The sequence below is a fragment of the Hyperolius riggenbachi genome, chromosome 6 (genome assembly GCF_040937935.1).
Source record: "Hyperolius riggenbachi isolate aHypRig1 chromosome 6, aHypRig1.pri, whole genome shotgun sequence".
In the NCBI taxonomy this organism is placed as follows: domain Eukaryota; kingdom Metazoa; phylum Chordata; class Amphibia; order Anura; family Hyperoliidae; genus Hyperolius; species Hyperolius riggenbachi.
The window spans coordinates 313252101-313276086 of record NC_090651.1 but is presented as its reverse complement, the minus strand read 5'-3'; the positions used below and the strand labels follow the sequence as shown (position 1 = coordinate 313276086).

The 23986-nt window shown below is 45.7% G+C and overlaps 1 protein-coding gene across 1 annotated transcript in view; it reads right to left on the bottom strand.

The window, feature by feature from the left end:
- The window catches only part of LOC137522852 (voltage-dependent calcium channel gamma-6 subunit-like), a 184672-nt gene extending 161680 nt beyond the window's left edge, over window positions 1-22992 (bottom strand). Inside the window, exon 1 of the mRNA XM_068242987.1 lies at window positions 22177-22992. Coding sequence (XP_068099088.1) covers window positions 22177-22495 — 319 coding nt within the window. The 5' untranslated portion in view covers window positions 22496-22992. The remainder of the gene's footprint in view (window positions 1-22176) is intronic.
- Between the last annotated feature and the right edge of the window lie 994 nt (window positions 22993-23986).

The window sequence follows — 23986 nt, the reverse complement described above, 5'->3', positions numbered from 1 at the left end:
AGCGGGAATCACGGGATTCCAGCTAATCACAAAACATTAGCGTTTAAAAAGAAAACTAGTATAGCCTATGGCAATGTTCTCACTGACGCTATAGCGGGAGTTTTGTTGTTATCGCCAATCGCAAACGCCTTACCTGCAACAGATTTCAGGCGATTTTGGAGCGATTGCCATTAGTATGCATAGAACAGCTAATCGCGATCGATCCAAAAACGCGAATCTGTTGAGTGATTTTTCCACGTTAAATCACGGAAAAAGCACCCACGGAAAACGCACATCGCTAACGTTTAGCGTTTTTAAGTTGCATGGGCCCTAAAGCAAAGTGTACCGGCCAAATGGGCATGAGCTCACTGTTACAAGAAACCCATTGCCGGGACTTGCTACCAGTGGTCAGGGCAGCCATCAGGGGGGGACAACTGACACTGCAGTGAGGGGCCCTGGGCCCCCCCAAAAGCGATGGAAGGGCCGCATGCTCACTAACCAGCACACCATGTTCCAGTACTGAGAGAAGAGTGACATCAGACTCAGCGCTTGAACGTGGGGAGCAGATGAGTGAGCCCGTTACAGCGGACTTTCTATCCTGGGTCACCACCTCTATCTGGCTACCTATACTGGACCACCACCTATATCTGGCTACCTATACTGGTCCACCACCTATATCTGGCTACCTATACTGGGGCTGGAACCGCCTATACCTTGCTACCTATACTGAAGCACCACCTATACCTGGCTACCTATACTGGGGCACCACCTATACTTGGCTTCTTAACCGGGGCCTACCTGTATTTTGCTAGTATTTGGCTCCACTCACAACATGCCATGGTCACTCCCACTGTTTTACCGCATCATGCTGTGCATGCCACTTTCTTCAGTGTCGGAGCCATGCACATTTTTCGCCGCAGCGCACTTCACGCACGGACACGGGGTGGGGTGGCTAGTGGAGGGGCCCCAACATTTCTGATGGCATCCCTGCCAGTGGTAACAACTAATGATAGTCAATGAGATGTAAATATTTTAGAGTTGATGCAGGATTATGCAAATTCTGTATGTAAATGTGTGTGGCTTGAAATGGACCAATCAAATTAAATGTTGGTGAGATTTGAATGGTCCATTTTCAAGCCATATAACTTTACATACAAAATTGGCATAGTCCTAACAAGTAGTTTCTATCACAGGCAATACAATTAAAACATAGTTAAATCTAGTTGTAGCTAAGTCTTGGCCAAGGCTGGATCTATGGGTTTTCCACCCCTAGGCCAACTTTCTTATGCAGCTGCACCTTCTAAAAAGAATAAGAAGATATGACACTCCCTGTTCCGGAGTCAAGCAAAAACAGTGCTGGAAATTTGACTGCACCAGGTACCGCCACAGGCCGTAATGCGAATTACTTCTATAGCATCGCTCAGTTAGTAGTATGGATACCCTCAAAAGACGAAGCCCAAACTACAATAAAAAACAGCGTAATTACATCTTACCATTGAGTCAATGGCGGTCTGGAAGGGGAATAGTAATTAATGCCGCCAGGACTTTTGCTGGAGCAGAGAGAGTCATTTTTCGGTATTACCTTGTGTCCAAGTTTCCCGGCACCTTAATTTCATTATAAGCTCAGTTCTATGTGTGACATGCATGTACAGCAGACTCTAGCATTTCATGTACAGCTCCCTCAGGCAGCAGCTCCCCTCCTCCATGTATTGCTTCTCATTTGCAGCCTTTTTCTACTTTTACTGGTTGAACTCGATGGACGTATGCCTTTTTTCAACCAAAATAACTATGTAACAGGGCCAGTTCTAGACTTTTTGTTACCTGAGGCAAACTTGTGAGAATGAGCACCCTTCTCAGTCAGGACAACAATGCCACCTCCTCTCTTCTGCTGTGCAAGTCAAATGAAACACTGCTGCTCTCCTGCCTCCCCCCTCCTCACTCACTGTATGACTCCTCACACAGCACAACGAGCTGCTTTTCCCCAATAATGACCTCTTCACCTCGTTCTCCTCTCACTTCTCCTTCTACTCTGACTGCATGCTGTTACAAAAATGCTGCCCCTGTAATCTCTGCGCTTGATGCAAATGTTTCACCGTGCTTCATGAGAGAACCCGCCCTGCCTATGAATGATTCAATGACACTCTTGTATTACAGGATACATGAGACTAAACCTCCAGCCCCTAGAAGTTTCTGTGTCCCTCACCGCAGATCCGATGTCACCCAGTCTTCTGGTGTCTCCTTCATAGTGGCCACTGACCCAAGTAGGTCAGCGGCTTGTGCGCATGCGTGGGTGCACGCACACAGCATTAGTGGCCACACTCCTGTTGCCGTGAGCGTTCTGTGCAGACAGCTCTTGAGTCCTGACCACACACTCGTGCATGCGCAGAAACCGCTGATCGCTACTGAGGGGACACCAGAACACTGGCGAACGGAGGGGGCTATTCCGGGTGTCTGGAACACCCCCCCTGCACTGAGCTGTGTATTCAGCCAGGGAAGCCCTCATAATATAAACAGCCTCATTCTCCCTCCCTTCTTACTTCTGGTGCCTCCCTCCAGCTAATAGAATGAGAGAGGCAGCCAAGCTTCCCCCACAAGAAGATGCAGCCTGCAGTGAGAGAATGTTGATTCTGGAGTCCTGGACTCTCCACAGCACAGAAGTTTCAGACATGATGCAATTAGAGGGCAGGAAAGCTGGTAAATATGCACAGCATGATGCAGAGCTTGCCTGGACTCAGGGTCCGTGGGCAAACATCTGTCTGGTCTCTCCCCATTGTTATAATGACTGCATGTGTGGATAAGGTGTTAAGCAAGTTGAAAAGTTTTTGACAGTCCCTAGACTCCAGGAGGGCTTCTTTCTGACTTGTGTGGGAGACTGACAGGGACAGGAGTCCGATTACAGGCAAGTAACCTGTCTGATGTGGGACTGCAATACAGATAAGTTCTCTGCGCCATCTCAGGCTATTCTCAATTTCTCCACTCCTCTCTCTGGACTAGTGCAACTCCAAAATGACAATAGCAATCGCTAGCAATTTGTGAGTATGATTTTGTGAAGCGATTTTCAGAGCAATTTTTGAATGAATCGCTCAAAAACATGCTACATGCAGTATACGTACGATTTTGAAAATGTCACAACCCCTAGTGCTGGCTGTGTCTTCTTGTCATACAGGAAAGCTAAATAAAAGTGCAATTCTGGTGAGGCAAAATATTATTATTTAGTATTTATATAGCGCCGCCATCTTCCGCAGATGCATATATCCCTGCATCATATGGGTATCTCTTGCGCTATGTGACACTATGTGGCATATTCCACTGAATTGTCCAAACTAAGTCTATCTCCCGTTCCTCTCTCGGGGAGTTGTTCCGGCGCTGTACCCCGTTCACATTTGCTGCTACCAGAAGCCCTCAGAAACACTCGTGTCCTTGAGTACTTCCAAAGGTAGGCAGCTCCGTAATACACCAGCGCACTTTTGTGCATGGGCAGTATGGAGCCACCTGTATTCGGAAGCACTCGGGGACATACGTGCTTCTGGACCTTTCAGGAATCCCCCCCTAAAAAATCCTGCGTTTGCCCCTGCCAGAAGACTGGGTGACATTAGAACTGCGGCTGGAGGAAGACCCGCTGCAGGGCTTAATTTAGTCACGTATCCTTTAACCACAAAGAAATAAAAACATAAACAGACAAGTAGTTATGGAAAAGGCACATTATGTAATTAACCATAACCATAACTAACCATCTATGTCTTTCTTCTTCCGCTTTCCTTCTTGCTCAAACTAGAAATACAGATTTGAAAAATTTGCGATATTGCGTTCACCCTAAAAATTACAGTTTCTCCACAAGAAAAGTTTTATTCTCTTTTTATCTTGATGTATTTTTTTTCTTCTCCTAATATCTTGATGCATGCTTGCTGTTCATATCATATCTAGCTTATACTTTTCACTTATATGTTACGATCTGCAAAGGACACCAAAAATGAGAGGCGTATGGAGGCTGCCATATTTATTTCATTTTAAACAATACCAGTTGCCTGGCTATCCTGCTGATCTTTCATGCATCAGTAGCGTCTGAATCACACACCTGAAAAATGCATCTGGCAAATCCAGTCAGACTTCAGCCAAAGATCTGTTCTGCATGCTTGTTCAGGGTCTATGACTCAAAGTATTAGAGGCAGAGGATCTGAAGGACAGCCAGGCAATCTGCATTGTTTACAAGGAAACATGGTAACCTACATATCCTCTCACTTCAGGTTTCATTAACCACTTCAGGACTCAGCCTTTACTCCCCCTTAAGGACCAGCGCTGATTACTGAGATCTGTGCTGGGTGGGCTCTACAGCCCCCAGCACAGATCAAATAACAGGCAGAGCGATCAGATCGCCCCCCTTTTTTCCCCACTAGGGGGATGATGTGCTGGGGGGGGTCTGATCGCTCCTGCATGCGTGTGGGTGGCGGGGGGGGGGGGGAACCTCAAAGCCCCTTCCCCCGCAGGATTCCTCCTCTCCCTCTTCTCCCTCCCTGTCCCGGAGATCGGAGGCTGCACAGGAACGGATCTGTCCTGTGCAGCCTCTAACAGGCTCCTGCCTGTCATGTGACAGCGATCCCCGGCCGCTGATTGGCCGGGGATCGCTGATCTAGTACAACGCTGCTACTGTTAGCAGCGTTGTACAAATGTAAACAAAGCGGATTATTTTCGCTTGTGTTTACATTTAGCCTGCGAGCTGCGATCGGCAACCCGCAGGCTATTCACGGAGCCCCCCGCCGTGAATTGACAGGAAGCAGGCGCTCGCGCGAGTGGCTGTTTCCTGATTAATTAGCCTGCAGCTGGCGACACAGATGTGCGTCGCTGGTCCTGCAGCTACCACTTTGCCGACGCGCGTTATGAGTGCGCGGTCGGCAAGTGGTTAAAAGACACCCCAGGTGAAAATAAATGAATTAAATAAACAACTGTATCTATCCTCCTCCTCTTAAAAATGACTTTTTAAGATATTCTACAGTTTAATTGTATATTTAAATCTACTTTGTATGTTTTTACTGTTTTATTGTTTTTGCTCAATGACACATTCATTGAAATATGCCAGAGCTAAAATCTCTGAACTATTGAACCTTTTATCTCTTTTCTGCTCTCAGAAGCCATTTTCTGCTAGGAAAGTTTTTTATAGTTGTCAATTCTTATCAGTGAGGGTCACACTGTAGTCTGACCCAGTCCTGACAGGAACTGCCACTTACATACCTGATGTTTAACTCTTTCACACAGAGAAAGAAAAAAAGGAACACAGCATAGTTATTTGTGTGCTTGGCAATGTACGTACACATGTCTATCTCATCATGTCACATGTCACCTCGGGTATTCTTTAACCACTTCAGGACCGTAGGCTCACACCCCCTAGTAACCAGGCAATTTTTTTTTACAATTCAGACCACTGCAGCTTTGAGGGCTCGCTGCAGGGCCGTAAAACTCAGCACACAAGAGACTCCCCCCCCTTTTTCTGCCCACCAACAGAGCTTTCTGTTGGTGGGCTCTGATCGCTGCTCCTGTGTTTGTTTATTTTTTTTATTCGTTTGTTGTTGTTTTTTAATACAGTTTTGCATTTTTTTATTTATTTAATTTCCCATCCTCCCTCCGGCAGCCAATCCCAGCGATTGGCTCTCATGGACATCAGCCTCTGAGAGCAAATCACTCTCTGAGCCTCAAAGGGGGACAGACGAATGTCACGGCTGTCCACAGTACAGCGCTGCCTTAGATCGCAGCGCTGTACATTGTAAATAGACGGCATTTTTGCCACTGGGAGACTGATGAAGGTGATGATGAGTGGAGCTCTGTCATTCAAGCGGAGATGCGCGCAATCTCCTGCAAAACACACCCCCAGGACTTCACGCCAATTGCCGTTGAGCGGTCCTGGGGCTGCTGCTGCATTCACACCGATCGGCGTGGAGCGGTTGGCAAGTGGTTAAATGTAACCATCTTAATTAATGCTTCAATATTTTTCTGTAAGGGCCTATTTCCACTTGAGCAGTATACACAGTGTTTCCCCACATCCCAGTTGCACACAAAAATGGTGCCTATTCCAGCAACAGAATGCCGTTCGAATCACATGCCGGTGCAATTCTATATGGCATGCAGCAGTTTTTTGTTTCATGCATCCGAATCCCTATAGCCGTGTATGGCATGGCTGCAGGGATTCGGATGTGTATCTCTCCAAGTGCCGGCATGCGCCCCACAAGACGCATGCCAGCTCAGTGAAAACTGGCCCTAAAGCAGGGGTCACACTTGTCTTTCAGTTTTCTGTGCACGTTTTTTTCTGCACACATTTTTGGCTCACCACGTACGTTTGTATGCAGAAAAACGCTGACATTTACGCAACTAATGTAACTGATATAGAAAATTTACTCAATGGGCTTGATTCACTAAGACAAATAGCTGCCTTATTATTATTTAGTATTTATATAGCGCCGACATCTTACGCAGCGCTGTACAGTATATATATATATATATATTGTATTGTCACTAACTGTCCCTCAAAGGAGCTCATAATCTAATCCCTACTATTATCATATGTCTATGTATGTATTATAAGTACTGTAGTCTGGGGCCAATTTAGGGGTGAGCCAATTAACTTATCTGTATGTTTTTGGGATGTGGGAGGAAACCGGAGTACCTGGGGGAAACCCACGCAGACACGGGGAGTACATTCAAACTCCTTGCAAATAGTGACCTGGCTGGGATTCAAACCAGGAACCCAGTGCTGCAAGGCAAGAGCGCTAACCACTACATCACCATGCTGCCTTATCAAAGTTAAGGGGCCTTATTGGTACCTTATCAGAGTTAAGGGGCCTTATCAGAGTAGCATAGCGTGCACTACGAACATATGCCTGCTAATTGGTAATGACAGGAGCTCGACTCGTCCTACCCTGAGCCCCTGCGGTTCCAATCATTTTATGGTCAGGAGCGTCTTATAGTCCGAAAAATACGGTAAATGCCCCATGATTTTACTCTGTGTCACAAAAATTATGCTTTTTGGAAAAAAAAAAAACAAACAAGCAATATTTCCACCAATGTACTAGGTTAGTCTCCACATGTTAAATGTCATAGATTTTCAACTAAGATTTATATTGTAAATAAACACATATTAGGACAGGGGAGCTGGTCAGCTTTGCACTTGACAATCCAGCTATCTAAAGATGAAAATCAATTCCACCTCATTACATCACCTCTGTATATCTGTAAGTCTGAATGGGTAAATGCACACAGGTGACATGTGAATGCATGTGGGTGTGGCTGTAGCACCTGCCTGGATTGCATCATCCCCACTGATGCGACTACAAGGGGGAAGGCATAGTCTGAATCTCCCTGAGGAAACTAGCCTATAACAATGAGAATAAGGGACGCAGGAAGTGGACAATGTTAGGACTTCTGAGCTAGCATTTTAAAAGTGTTTTATGTTGCGCTGTGCTGGCTGTGCACAGAAATTTTACCCATGTTAGGTGCATCCATGCTTAAAGTGGAATAAAACTCTGACATAAGATTCAATAAAAATGAGTTTTCCTACTTTTATTATCCATACAGTTATCATATTTGCTTTTGTGCACAAGTAACATTGCTTCAGGAAAATGAGAGAACACTGAGAGCCCAATATAGTGCAGTATGTACTGGATTGATATCGGTAATGAGAGGCAAGTACTGGTAAGTAAAGTTATATTCATGAACATGGGTTACCACTAAAGCAACCACTGTAGAAGCAGGTGGGGAGATTAGACCTGTCCCCAGACAGGATTAAGAAGTCACTCCTTGTAGATCTGGAAACAAGGGGTAAGCACCCTTCCACACCATGCGTGGACTCAAAGAATGCGGAAAAGATCAGAGGCACCAAAAGAATAAAAGTAGCCAGAACTTAAAAAAAATGGGGGAGGCAGTGGTGGACTTACCTCCTCCAAGCAGACACAAAAACAGGTTGGTATTATATTAACAAGCAAATGTATTTATATACAGTATACACTCCAAAGAGTCAAAGCAACTAGGACTAGGCTGAGGAGCTAGGCTGAGTCATAGACACTTTTTGCTGTATGCTCCATCCCCTATTGCCTGATGAAGTGGGGCCACACCTGTGAAACGTGTTGCTTTGACCCTTTGGAGTGTATATATAAATACATTTGCTTGTTGATATATAATATCAACCTGTTTTTATGTCTGCTTGGAGGAGGTAAGTCCACCTCTGCCTCCCCCATTTTTTAAAAGTTTTAGCTACTTTTATTCTTTTGGCGCCTCTGTTCATTTCCACAAATAGTATTGCCTGTTCACAAATTACAAATTCCCAAACTACAGTTTATCTGCTCTGAAAGCTGCCATTGCAGTTTATTAATACATTTTAATACATATGCAGCAGCTATCTAGTGATAATTTCTCATATGTCTCGCTTGTCAGCTCCCCAGCAGTTCCTTCTGCACGTGGCTAGCTGTGTAACTAATGTAATTGTAACAACTGAGAAATGTAAACACAAGATAATGTTATCTCCACTTCAGATGGATCCTAAGCTGAAGGGGCTTTCTGTGGCAGGACGAAGTGCTGGCGAGGTTCCGTGGCAGGACGAAGTGCTGGCATAGTTACCGGTGACACTCGGGCTGAGTCTTGGGCCACTACTTCTTTGATCGGGGTCATCACAACGGCTGCTACGCATCAAGGCATGACAATCCTGCGCATGCGCGGTTCAGAGTTAGAAAACCGTGCAGGACTGTCACGCCGGCCACCGTGATGACACGTAGCGGCCGGCGTGATGACGCGGAGCGTCCTGTTTATGGAAGTGTTGTCCCGACACTCAGCCCAAGTGTCGCCTGTAACAATGCCCCTGTAACAATGCCGCCAGCGGGACCCGGAGAGGAGCCAGAGGGACGCCGGGGGACCTCACGGCCTAGGACGGGCTGGAGGAAGTCAGGTAAGGGAAATTTTTTATTTTAGCTACTGTTCAGGGTCCTTTTAACTGTTTGATTGCTGTTCTACTACATTTTTTAACAGATTCAACAGGGGATCAAATAATTATTTCCCGCACTGTACTCCACTGTATTCCACTGGGCAAGCTGCTCTGCATAATTGTCAGCTGTTACTGAGATTCGAGCCATTGCTGGACGTTAGGATTCCTCCTTTCTGTGGAATATATACTGTATGTATCAATGCTGCAGGTTGTGAAGGGAAAGAACATTCAACTTTGTACTTTGTGCAAACAAACAGATTAATGGGCTGTTCACAAAATAACAGTAAACTTAACATGTGCAGACAGCACATACTAAGTTTATTGCGGCTTATGTAATTTACATAGTGACAAGCGACATAAGAGATGCATGCATATAGTTAGCATTTTTTGAATATAGCCCTATGAGATAAGTGGGACTGGCTATCTTCAGCACCATTCCTACTGTTACCATGGTTCCCAGTATTTTTTTCAAAACGTACAACTATTGCAAACTAAAGCAGGTGCGTAACAATAGGCCCCGCGACCTGCTGCCAGGAGCAGGTCATGTATGAGGCTCCGTTGCTGTTCTGCATTATGTACAGGAGACGGCTGACAGATCACTGTGAGGGGACCCAGCACACTGCAGTTACACCCCTGGGCTGAAGTTGAGAAATAATATTTAAGTGCATAAAGTTGTTAAAGTGGAGCTGAACTCAGAATGTCCTCTCTGCTCTAAAAGATAAGCAACAGCATAATAACCTTTAACCACTCAAGTACCAGCGGTCTCTGCCCCCTTAAAGGGAACCTTAACCGTGGAGCAAAAAAAAGTTTCACTTACCTGGGGCTTTCCCAAGCCTCCTGCAGCCGTCCTGTGCCCGCGCAGCTCCTCCAGTGTCCTCCGGTCCCCCGCCGCGGCTTAGTTTTATTTTCGGCCGACTGCCAGTTGTCCTCCTGCAACGTGTCCTATTCTTCCACATTCCCCGACTTAAAGCGCGGTAAAGCGCGTCCATGGAATGCATTCCCCGCCGTAAAGCGTGTCCATGGAATGCATTCCCCGCCGTAAACCGCGCCCGAATGACACGCTTTATGTCGGGGAATGCGGAAGAATAGGACGCGTTGCAGGAGGACGACTGGCAGTCGGCCGACAACGAAACTAAGCCGCGGCGGGGGACCGGAGGACACTGGAGGAGCTGCGCGGGCACAAGACGGCTGCAGGAGGCTTGGGAAAGGCCCATGTAAGTGAAACTTTTTTTTTGCTTTACGGTTAAGGTTCCCTTTAAGGACCAGAGACTGCTGGTACCAGAAACTGCGGAATACCGGTGCATACCAACGAATCGATGCAACGACCATCCATGCTGCACAGCGAGAACCTCAACCACCCACTCTGCCGTCTCTATGACGGCAGAGTTCCTGTAAGCAGGTCAGGAGCCACTTTCATTGGCTCCTGACCGTGTCTGTCAATGTAAGTCAATGGGAGTTGCTTACATTGATAGGAAGGGTCAGGAGCCAATAAAATTGACTCCTGACCCACTCACAGAACTCTTCATAGAGACGGAAGAGCGAGTGAGCTGCGGCAGGGAGACAGAGGCGAGATTGTTGGGAGCGATGAAAGCACCAAGAACGCGCAGTATCGGTGTATTGAAATCTACACCGTGGCAGCCAGATCAGCATCAAAACGGCGTAGATTTCAATTAGCGTTGTCCTTAAGTGGTTAAACAAAAAACATTTATTTGTTACGGCTGATACAAATCCTAAAATTAATTAGTTTCTACTTCCTGATTCATGGAAGCAGACATATTGTTAACATCCTGTGCTTTCAAATTAGCTTATCTGCCATCTCTGCCATGGCAATCATGTGACACAGGTGAGAGATCAAATTACAACTTGTGATTAGACACAAATGAGGGGGAATTAAACAGGCTAAACTCTCTAAATACATGCAGGCTGTATGTCTCTATGTTTTCCTTCTGTCCTGTGCAAGAGTTTAGGCCCACTTTAAAGAAAACCTGAACTGAAAATTAAAAGTCAAAATAGGCATAGACAGTCATACTTACCGCCCATGTAGTCTTCTCCTCAGGGTCTTTCTCCTCTCCCGTGTCCTGTTTTTTCACTGTGATCAAGGGAATTTTCCATCCTCCATTTTGAAAATGGCCATTACCCATAACAGCTTTCTGGTCAGCACAAAGTTAAACTGTAACATCGCCCACTTGAGCCATAGGGAAACATGGACATTACCTGGTACATCAGTTTTCCTCTCAGCTATAACTGACAGCAACTGATATATTTCAGATCTGACAAAATATTGTCAGAACTGGAAGGGATTATTGTCAGAAGAAAATGGTGAGCTTCTGAGAGGAACTGATGGCGAGGTAACTATGGAATGCTCATTTGAAGTTACCTCATGTGTTTATTTTAAATATTTTTTCACTTAGTACAGGTTCTCTTTAAAGAGGAACTGCAGTGAAAATAACATAATGAATACAATTGCTTATTTTTTAGAATATTCATTTATAGATTATATATTTAGTGTTTGCCCATTGTAAAATCTTTCCTCTCCCTTATCTACATTCTGAAATTTATCACAGGTGGCGACATATTTAGTCCAGCCAGGTGTTTATTTAATGAGAGTTCTATGCACAGAGGGAGATGTGCTTGCTTGGCAGCTGGAGGCGTCATTCACCACAATGCAATGAGGTTCACAGCAAGCTGTCAGGGCCATGGCCATGACATCACACTGTGGGAGGGGTTTTACCACAATATCAGCCATACAGATGTCCCTGTCTGATAATCTATTCAAGAAAATGTAAATATTTATCATGAGAAAGGGGGTATCAGCTACTGATTGGGATGAAGTTCAATCCTGGGTTAGTGATAGTATATTGTCTTTTGTGGTAAAGTAGAGTAGCCTTTTAAGGACACGTGACCGGAGTGCAATATGTAAAGACTATTGCCAGCCTCATTTTAAAATATTGTCTGTTTTGCTAATACTCTGCTTTTAATACTTTCTGGATCCCAGAGCCAGGACTACCATGGATATCGGGTGGCCTGACTCCGTGTTTGTTCCAGTTGTTTGAGTGTGACCAGGAACTACTCAAGGTCTGTACACACGCCGGACTGGAGTCAACGACGGGTCTGTCGTCACCTCCCGCTGGGTGGGCGTTTCAACGACAGTCCGGCGTGTGCACGCACTGTCGGCGGACTGATACGGCTGTAACAACCTTATCAGTCCGCCGACAGTGCGTACACACGCCGGACTGTCGTTGAAACGCCCACCCAGCGGGAGGTGTCGCCAGACCCGTCGTTGCCTCCAGTCCGGCGTGTGTTCGGACCTTTAGGCCAAAAGATCACCAAGGCAGCCAAAGGACCTGCGTTTTTTCATAGGAAATAAAAATGCTAGCTTACGTATTCCTCTCACTTTGATTGCTAAGCACAATATTCAAAACATTTCCACTGGCAACTCTAGAATGACATTTTTTCAGGAAGGTGTATATTACAAGTGTGAATTACAAACTAATAATATATTTCATTGATCTGTTCTGTAATCAGAAGCAAAAGTACTGTTGGAGCAGCCCCCACAGCTGTAATGGGGCCAAGGGCCATGGGGTGCCCCCAAACTTTTTAACCTTTCCTTCAATACTGGACCTTTCCAGAACCAATGCTGTTGTGACCACACATATAATTGGTGGGAGGACCCCTAAAGTCACTGTTCCTGGGGGAGGTTCATATTGGTCACAGCTGTTTTATGTGTCCGAACAGTTGGTCCCTTGGCCATGGGGGTCACTATAGGGGAAGGGGGTGTGAAAGTTTTGCTGGGGGACACCAGGATGTGTAGTTATACTGCTGGCTTTAAGCACTGGTACCATCTATCCTGCAGTGAGATATTCAGTGGACATAAAGCCATTGGATGGAATAGAACATGCTAGATCGTGGTTGGTAAAACTGATTTTAATCAATAAAACTTGTACTTTATGCATTTCACCAGAATTTACACACAGAATGAATTGCAGCTCTTAAGTTCAGAAGTAAATTCTTGGAAAAGGGCAATGGTCAAAAAGATCCTGTTATAGACATAACGCTATTCAAGTTTTGATCACTGCCATATTTATTGAAGGTGTTTAGAACTGCTGCAGACAATACTGTATGTTACAGGCACCATGATGCGGCTTTGGAGGTGACAATAGCATCGGCCGGGGTCACTGGCAGCGCACTCCCTTCAACATTAATCAGTGTAAAAGAAGGAGGAACAGTAAGGGCACCACTCCTTTAAGAGCCCTTGATTGCGTTCTGGGTAGATACAATGGCAGCCGTGGGAGGGGGAAGGGGGGGTGGGGATACAGGATAGCCTGATAGCCATTTCTCGATTAGTGTTACTTCTTCAGAGGCACTTTTTCTACTGCCTCTGAAGGAGCGACACTAGTCGCAAAATGGCTGTCAGGCTGTCCTGTACCTCCGGCTGTCATTGCATCTAACTGCATTGCAATAAAGGGCTCTCAAAGGAGTGGTGCCCATACTGTTCCTCCTTCTTTCACAATTCTTCCAATCTTCACTTCCAATCAACAAGTGTTCTCATTAAAAAAAAATTGGATTGTCTACTTTTTAAAGAGAATTCTGCAAATTGATTAGAAATGACCAATAAATAATTGTTTTACTGGTTGTTGAGCAGCTTTACGCAATGGTAAATATTGATAAGCTCAGTTACATCGCTACATGAGCAATCGCCAATTGCAGTAATGAAAGCAAAGAAAAATTGGTTGGAAAGTTATCAACCGTGTGAGGTGTTTTTTTTTTTTTCTCCTCAAACTCAGCATAACTTTTCAGGTTATAGCCCGACCTTTGCCCGGAGTATCATCGCATTGCTCCAAGGTCGTTAGAGTTAGCATCACAGTTTGAAAAGAAAATCTTCCTTATTTCTTATAATATTGTTATAATTAAGTTTATTAACAATTACTTTATATTATATACAAAAAAGGTACACATAAAGGAACACAAAACAGAAGAAAGGCTACTTCATACTACTTCTTCTTGCCAATAGGAAGCTTCTTTTCCCATGGAAAGGAAATGTACACTGAAATATTTTAATAAACTAAACATCTCATACTATCACCTCATCCTCCCCCCATTGATCATCCAAATGTTCACCCCCTCCATCATACTCATGTCCTCCTCATAACCATCCTTCCAAAATTCCCCATCTTACATACACAACATCACCTCTGGGATTCCCCCCCCCCCTTTCCACACTATGGGCTGGTGCACACCGAGCGGCTTTTTCCGCGTTTTCAGATCCGCTTGCGGCTGCGGATCTGCTTGGTCAATGTATCTCAATGGGGTGGTGCACACCAGAGCGGCAGGCGTTTTGCAGAAACGAAAAATGCCTGGGTGAGGCATTTTTTGGATTTCGGATGCGTTTCTGCCCCAATGTTAAGTATAGGAAAAACGCAAACCGCTCTGAAAAACGCCTGTTCAGAGCGGTTTTGCAGGCGTTTTTGTTACAGAAGCTGTTCAGTAACAGCTTTACTGTAACAATATATGAAATCTACTATACTGAAAACCGCAGCAGCAATCCGCAAAACGCTAGCAAAACGCCTCATAAAAATAAAAAAAAGCGTTTAAAAATCTGCTAGCGTTTTGCGGATCTGCTAGCGGGTTTTGTTGTGCACCAGCCCTACTAGTTGATCTTGACAATCTCTCAGCCTCCTCCATCTTTCTTGTCCATTTCTAGTAAGGTTAGAGATCCCTTCATTCGAGCTCAATGTGCAAATTCCCCACATTCCCTCTATACCTGTCATCCATTCAGCACAATCTAAAGGATCAGGGTCTCTCCAATGTCGAGCAATTATCTTACGAATTATCAGGGAGCCCGTTTCTTTTAAAAATACAACATCAGGGTATTCATTCTGTTTGGCAATTCCAAAAATAGCTGTGATCTCTGAAATGTTGAAACTATGATCTGTTCTGCAACAGCAAAAGTTCTAATATAATCTTGCCATAACTTCGCCACCACCGAGCAAGTCCACCACATATGGGTCTCTGTGCCCACATCTCCTCCACATTTCCAGCACCGGCCCCCGGCTGAAAATCTCCCCAGTGTACAATACCGTCTGGTAGTTACCTTGTATTGTAACAGTTGTAGGTCACTTTCCGGGACTTTCCACAAGTAATCCCAGACTGTGTGCCACAACCCCACTAAAGAACTCTGCATCAGCTGATCCCATTTTTGGCAATATTCTGGCAATTTGCTATGATAAGTATTATTTATAAAGTCATGCATGACAGATATAACTTTAGTCGTTTTTTTTATTAAGGATCAATATTTTATCTGTTACATTGAGCTCTCTTCTGATCGGACAATACTATTACATTAATACACTTGTAACCTCCACCAACTGACCGTATTATCCCCAATATTGCGCTCAATTAACAGATTATGGGCTTGATTCACTAACCGGCGCTAAGTGTTAGCGCCGGTGTGAAAAGCCGTTTTTTGTCCCTAGTGCGCGCAAAGCTACTTTGCGCGCAGCCCCGCTCAATGCGCGCGCAGCGCGGGTGCGCCTATATTAGTGCGCGGTGCGACGATACCGTCGCACCTGCTGCCCCTTAAATGTCGCACCTGGCGTTTCAGGGGTACCCGATGCGACGTTTAAGGGGCAGCGGGTGCAACGGTATCGTCGCACTGCGCACTAATATAGGCGCACCCGGGCTGCGTGCACAGTGAGCGGGGCTGTATCCAATGTGTGGGCGCAAACCACCTAACGCCGCGGTTTGTGCACACTAAGTCTTAGGACACACTAACCGGCTTAGCGCCGGTTAGTGAATCAAGCCCTATGTATTCCCAGTTCTTTGCTTTCAAAGAAGTTGGTTGGAAAGTTATCTTACGTGCAGGGCCGGCCCTAGACTTTTTGCCGCCTGAGGCATAATAAGAAAAAAATTGCCGAGCTGGAGGGGTAGCTGACAGCAAGGGGGTATTGGGCCTAGCGCTGGGGAGGGGGGTAGGACCCCCCCTCCCTCGCCTTGGTCCCCGGATCTGCGCTCCTCCTCCAGCGTTAAGTAACCAGCTGCGTGCATAAAGATAAAGAGGCAACGGGCGGGGGAATCACTCACCTCTTCCGCGTTCCATCGTGCGCTCCACTGACGTCACTTCCTGCAAGGCCGTCCACTTACAATGCAGTGGGCGGTGTTGCCGGAAGTGACGTCAGTGGAGCACACGATGGAACGCGGAAGAGGTGAGTGATTCCCCCGCTCATTGCCTCTTCATCTTTATGTACGCAGCTGGTTACTTAACGCTAGAGGAGGAGCGCAGATCGGGGGACCCAGGCAAGGGAGGGGGAGTCCGACCCCCCTCCCCACCGCTAGGCCCAATACCCCCTTTCTGCCAGCTACCCCTCCAGCTCGGCGGGCGGCGCCCAGCATCCACAGACAGGTGGGTGCCGCCCCCCCAGATCTGCCGCCTGAGGCAAATGTTTCACCCCGCCTCATGAGCGGGCCGGGCCTGCATACGTGTGTGGTGTTGATGTTACTGACCAATCAATCATCGACAGGAAAATCAGTCCACAAATTGACTTTGACATTCATCTATTTTTATGATATATCTTTTAACTGTGTGAATTATTGAGATGGGAGCTATGAATCTAACTATTGTTCAAAATACCTAATATCAATTTTTAATATGAACCATTAAAAGCTAAGTTTAACATGTGTTAAGCACAATTAAGTAAAGTCTTATGCGCAATGAGTAGGGCCAGGGGTGCCTCTAGTCATTTTGTCACTCCAGGTGAGAAAACCTGTGGCGCCCCCCCTCCAAGCCCCTCCCCCCCAGGAAAATAATCGTAATGCAGCATCGTTTCACCAGAAAATAATCATAATGCGGCAGTGTTTCATCAGAAAATAATAGTAATTATCGTAATTCAGAATCGTAATTCACCAGAAAATAATCGTAATGTGGCAGTGTTTCACCAGAAAATACACTTATTGCAGCAGCAGTTCACCAGAAATTAATCATAGGGCAGCAGCGTTTCACCAGAAAATAATCGTAATGGGGCAGCGTTTCACCAGAAAATACACGTAATCCGAGCAGAGGGAAAGAGTAGAGAGGGAGAGGCAGCATAAGATGTAAGAGGGGGGTAGAGGAACAGAGAGGGGGAGGGATAGACAGCATAAGATGGAAGAGGGTGCAGAGAAACAGAGGGGAGAGGGAGAGACAGCATAAGATGGAAGAGAGTGCAGAGGAACAGAGAGGGGTAGAGACAGCATAAGATGGAAGAGGGGGCAGAGGAACAGAGAGGGGAGAGGGAGAGACAGCACAGCACTAAAGCACAGGTTTACAGCTTTACCAGCCTACAGCCTAACCAGCTTTCAAAGAAAACTCTAGTATCAAAAGTGCAGGGCACATTCTAGCAGTTATAACAGTACTGGGAGTCTGCACACAGGACAGGAAGTGTTCTTAGCAGCCAGCCGGCATACCTTCTCTTCTGCCTGTGCATGCAGCTTATCATCTCTGGAGTAGTGATGGGTCGTTCGCGAACGAGACGGCTCTAAGAGCCGGCTCTTTGCTGCGAACGACAAGAGCCGGTTCTCAGTTTTGAAAGAGTCGATGCCTCAGCCGCCCCACAGAGCTCTGCTTTGCTCTGCAATAAAGGGCGCTGAGGCATGTTGGGAGATGTAGTCCTCCTCTTGCAGCTTGTAGGAGTGTATGGGGCGGAGCAGAGCAGTAGCAGGAGGGATTGCCCCAGTCAGAGAAGCAGTCTGGAATTGTCATGGAGACGGGGGCGGGGCTTTTACTCCGATTCTGAGTGGTGTTTAGTGATATTTAATGAAGAGCCGATTCAGAGCCGTAAGAGCCGGCTCTTTAATGGGAGCCGATTCAGAAGAGTCGATTCTCTGAAAAGAGCCGGAATTCCCATCACTACTCTGGAGCAGAAACTTCCCTTCTCCCGGGCTGTGTTGCTGTCTTGTGCGGGGCTCCAACACGGACACATCACATTCTTCTCTCTGTGACTGCATCTGTACCCTGGCTGTCTCGCTCCAGTGTCTGTGTGCAGCCAGTGACACAGGTGGGGGGTCAGACTGTCGGGGGCATAAGCTGGCTGGCCGCTGGCTCCTGGTTTGACTGGCGTGGGGCGGAGTTAAAGGCTGGGCCACACGGGATAAACACTTTACCTGTGTGGCTACTGAGAAGAAGGGGCACGGCTTTAAAGAAGAAGCCTGGCAGAGAAGAGCAGTATTGATTGCTCTATTGGCTGGGGAGAAGTGGAGGTGGAGGCACTGCTGAGCACATGCTAGCGTGCCGAGCACCGGGGACTGAGTCGGGAGGTAATATAATATAAAAAAAAAAAACATGGTCACAGTAGCTGTGGTGGGGGAATGCGCCTCACCACCTCATGGCGCCCCAGGCAACCGCCTATACTTGCCTGGTGGGTGAGACGCCCCTGAGTAGGGCATAATGCATTGCATATAAAATATTGCATACTGCTCTACTCATCATGCAGTTTAATGCACACACCCCATGCTTCTTAGGCCTGTTGTTGAGTTACTGAGGTACTAAAGTGCTTTAAAGCAGGGGTCCCCAACCACCGTCTGTCATCTCGCCCCTCCCCCCTCCTGTAGCGGCGATATGCATGTAGGCATCACCTACCCATACTAGGGCGCTATACTGGGCACTAAGCTAGCTATATACTGGGCACTATACTAGCTATACTGGGCACTATACTAGCTATATACTGGGCACTATACTAGCTATATACTGGGCACTATACTAGCTATATACTGGGCACTATACTGGGCACTATACTAGCTATACTAGGCACTATACTAGCTATACAGGGGCACTACCTACCCATACTGGGCACTATACTAGCTATACTGGGCACTATACTAGCTATACTGGGGCACTACCTACCCATACTGGGCACTATACTAGCTATACTGGGCACTATACTAGCTATACTGGGGCACTACCTACCCATACTGGGCACTATACTAGCCATACTGGGCACTATACTAGCCATACTGGGCAGTATGCTAGCTATACTGGGACACTATACTAGCTATACTGGGGCACTACCTACCCATACTGGGCACTATACTAGCCATACTGGGCAGTATGCTAGCTATACTGGGACACTAAACTAGCTATACTTGGCACTATACTAGCTATACTGGGCACTTTAGTAGCTATACTGGGGAACTACCTACCCATACTGGGACTATACTAGCTATACTGGTGGTCACTATACTAGCTATACTGGGACACTATACTAGCTTTACTGGGACACAATACTAGCTATACTGGGACACAATGCTAGCTATACTGGGGCACTATACTAGCTATACTGGGGCAACTATACAAGCCATACTGGGGCAACTAAACTCCCTACACTGGGGCAACTATGCTAGCTATGCCACCCCGCACCCCAGCCCCCCCCCCCCCCCCCCCCCCGTAACACGCTGCGCACGACACTGTCCACTAGGTCACGCGTAATGCCCCCCCACTACCCAGGGAAAAATTTGGTCAGAAAGTGGTCCCCGGGCTGGAAAAGGTTGGGTCCCCCTGCTTTAAAGGACACCCAAACTGAAAGGGATGCCATATTTATTTCCTTTTAAACAATACCAGTTTCCTGACAGTCCTGCTGATCTCTGACTGCAGTAGTATCTGGATCACACACACACCTGACACAAGCACGCAGCTATTCTAGTCAGACTTCAGTCAGACACACGTGATGTGCATGCTTGTTCAGGGTCTATGACGGAAAGTGTTAGAGAGAGGTGATCAGCAGGACAGCCAGGCAACTGGTATTGTTTAAAAGGAAATAAATATGGCAGCCTCCATATGCCTCTCAGTTCCGGTGTGCTTTAACACAGGATGAAGGTAAGTGACATTTATGTCCTCCAGAACCGGAAATTTGAACTTATCCAACAGCAGGTGCAATTCTTTAATCTCAAGACAAGTTTACATTAAAGTTTATAAGGATATTGTCAACTTTAGCCATTTGTAGAAGTTGTCTAGATGCCAGGCAGGGGCATAGCAATAGGGGTTGCAGAGGTTGCGACTGCATCGGGGCCCTTTGCCAGAGGGGCCCTGAAGGACCCTCCCTCAACTTCAGTATTAGCTCTCTATTGGTCCTGCGCTCATAATAATGACTTCTATAGATACTTTGGCTTTGAATAGTGGTAATCAATTAAAAACTGCTCCCCATTCCCTTCTTGCACCTCTGACACTGTAGTAGCCATTGGCAGGTTTTGGTGCACCGTATCAATTGTTACATATGGAATGTTTGGGGGGCCCCAATGTAAAACTTGCATCAGGGCCCACAGCTCCTTTGCTATGCCACTGATGCCAGGCCCACCCTATGACTGGACTATGTCTACCTTTTACATTATGGTCCTTCTGCAATTCATATTTCCTCCTGAGTTTTCTCCTAGGAGACACTTTTTTTATCTTCTGTTTGAAAAAAAAACTTTTTTAGCACTTTGCATTTAAAAAGGTACCAAAAACTAGGTGAAAAAGTATTGTCAAATTTATTCTGATAATTTTCATGCCTGCTGGTGTCTTAACATGCATTTTATTGATACGATGATCACCTAGGAGAAATCTTAGGAGAAAAAAAAGAATTGAATAAGAGCCCATAATCATTAGACTTGTTTATGAGTTACTCAGACACCAAGGTGCTTCATTGCAGGAGGCAGATTGGTGACGTTTCTGTCCTCTAGTACCAGGAATTTGAACTTACGCAACAGGTGGTGTCACAAACGTCATCTGCAAGACAAGTTTGCACAGAGGTTAACTGAGGATGTTGTCAATTCTAGCTATTTATTAGAAGTTTGTTGGCACTCTTGGCCATCCTATAGTTTCTCCCCCTTGAGTCACTCAGTGATCAAGGTCACAGAATGAATATGCAGGACGGGACTCCTGTATGTCCAACACTCACTTACTTTTATAAGTACTCTTACAATGATAAAACGTGGTTTTGGTCGGTATCATAACGCCTTTTTTTAGGTTTCATAAGGGTAAATGTGTCCAGCTAGTGCATGCAGAAAATAATATTTTCATAACAGTTTTATTGAATACAGCAAATCAACGAGGTAAGTGCTGTTAAATGTCCATGGCAATCACACAGCAATCACCCTTAACGGTCTGGGATGGCTGCTCCAAGCTCATAAACATCAAGATCTGATTGGTTGCTATGGATAACTGCACATTTCTGGTTTTGCCGGTGACAGGCTGAAGTTCTCCAATTTCAGTGTCGGCAATCCTGACTTTAGACACTCCTACGACACAAAGTTTGGTTGGTCAATAAAAACAAAAAAAAAACTTTGACTTGACCTGTAACTCCAATAACACAACATGAACAGTCTACAAACACTCAAATCCCGATTAGCCATTTGAACAGTTCATTCATTTCTCCAAGCAATAAGTATTCAAAAAGGGAACATGTCATTCAATACCACTTTGCACCATGGCCAACCCATCAGTCCCGTGGCTGTGCCCAGCCATGCTACATTCCAGCGTCAGCAAGAAGGGTGTTGTATGGGGTGACGCCGGCGCCGTTTGCCAACTAGCAACGTCTAAGTCATTAAAGTAAACAATGCCCATTTTAGAGCCAGAAAGCAGACACATCAATGTACAAAAATGTAAATGCAATTTGTAACGTATCTGTTCATAAACGAAAACAAATCTGAAAGAGGAAAAAAACATAAATAAATACAACTATTAAGGTACCATTGTCAACAAAATAACCCAATACTAATTACCGACAACAGTTAAGACATCTTGGAGTTGTTTGCAAGATCTCATAGTGATTACAAAAAATGGGGCTGTTTGGGAATTTTGTGCTTAAAATTCCCGAGAAGGGGTCCAGTTTCATATTTACTAATAGCTAACAACATACGCCATTCTGCCTCTTAAAAAAAATCAATCAGTTTAATTTTGTACCTTCCTTCTCTATTTATTTTTCTTTAGATTATTTACAGCCACCCCCTTTTATAAGACAGCTATATCTAGTGAATACTGTGTTGTGTTGGTCTCCGGCATTTGGGATGTTACTTATAGCTCAAGATGGCTACTGATGCAGAAACTAAATAATTTCTCACTATAACCTCCAACACAGCCTAGCTTGGAGCTCCTATCTGATTGCCCTTGCAGTTCAAGTGCCTCCCGTGAGCGTGAAGCACTCAGTTCTGAACTTTGCTGTGCCCTGGAGCAACTTGTGTGCTGCCTTCAGTGTAAGCAGTACAAGAACAACATGTAACGGGAAGCACTATACCTCCAGGCAGCTCCGCGGGGCCACAGGTGGCTCGATATTCATCCACATCTGCAATCCACAGTTTTTTGTAGCAGAACTTCCATAGCCCGAAATGGGCAGCTTCGCAGGTCACGCTGTTATTCTGCTTGTAGGTGTTCACCTCCACCCAGAACTCTGTCCCAACTGCCAGCACCGAGAGCGTCACCCCTATCAGGGCCACAAAAAAGGCCAGCTTGATCTTGCCCTCTTGAGCATCAGATAAGCCCTTTCCACGCTGCCCTCTGCCTCGTCCAGAGAAGCGCTGCTCCTCCTCTTGCATGAAAAAATTAGGCCACATCATTTGGATAGTGGATGCTCTTCCCTCAGCTAGGAGAACTGATTAAAATCACCCTCGCGGTTGACACCCTCGTCTTGCTTCTTCTTCTTCCTTCCACTGATCTTCCTCGTCTTTTCCGTTAGAATTGAGGTCGCTGAAAGGGAATCTGCTGTAAGTTTCACAGGCTAGAGAGAGACGCAGCAGGGACATCAGCGTGCTCTCCCCCTTTCTGCTTTCTCTCTCCCCCTCTTGCTGTTACACACAGACGCACACACATGGCCTGGAAATAATCCCTGCACCTGTTACATTCATCAGATCTCCCAGGCAGAGCTGTTATTTTAAGGTTCCCTTAAAGGCACTTGCCTCATGCACAGGCGACAGAGATCATCAGGATGAGGCTAAAGACAAAAATGAAGTTAACTTATCTCTGTTCAGCCCCTGATAATATGTGCACCTGCCTCGGCTGTTGTTGTATCCTCTTCCTAGCTGTGATGCGTGCTCACGTGCCAAGCCATGCAATGTAGCCTCGATTTTTTTTTATTATGCTCCTGCTTTGATTCTTGCTTCCTTCTGCGGAGCTCGTACTTAGCACAAATCCCAGAGCCACAAATGTAACGCTGTCGCTCTTTTCCTGTTGCTTCTTCTGGGCTCAGTCAGGCCTAATTTAGTTCAAGCGCTCACTGTGCTCTTGCACGACTATTGATCTGGATTCCCTAACATTAATAAGTCTCTAACATCTAAGCACTTAGCAAGGGAAGCAGCAATCTAGAAGAACACTAAGCTTTCAAAGGACTACAAGAAAATCTCTTGTCTAAGCATCACTGCTTCCAATAAGTCACTGGGCAAATTATTTATTGATTGGGTAGGAAGGACATGCAGATTGCTTTGTGAAGAAATGGCGTAAGATATGTTGTTGTTTTTGTTGCTGTTTGCTTATAAGGAATACTGCAGGGAAAGCCTGTGCGGCAGATAGATAAGGAATAGCTTTCAGTGAGTCTGTGTGGTTAGGAGCGTATGTGCTCTGACAAACTGGCTAGGCAGCTCAGTAATGCGCTGTCAGGAACCAAACTGCCTCCAGCTCAACCCAGTCTACTTCCACAGAGATGCAAAGCACAATAATGAGGGATGTTTTCAATGCTGCAGACTTAGCTATAGAGCTCTCTCTCACACGGACAGTGAATGCTGACATGTGGATGCTATACCATGATTAGTAACCAGAATGCATCAGTGCTTGCAGAAGCCACAAATCATCATTAATGTGGACATTGTCACTGAAGGTGACCATTTTTTTTTTTAATTGACTGTTGATTGTTGAATACATTGGATGAAATGGAGCTTTTTTTCTTGAATTTTCTCATCTTCCTTATTATTCACCTCAACTGTAAGAAGGAATAATTTGTAAAATCAAAAATGATAGGGATGATGCATGAAGCTGCGGTAATAGTGCTCTACATAGACAGTGCACGGCAATATTACTGTTACTATCTCTTGCAGTGTATCGCGCGTTACGCCATT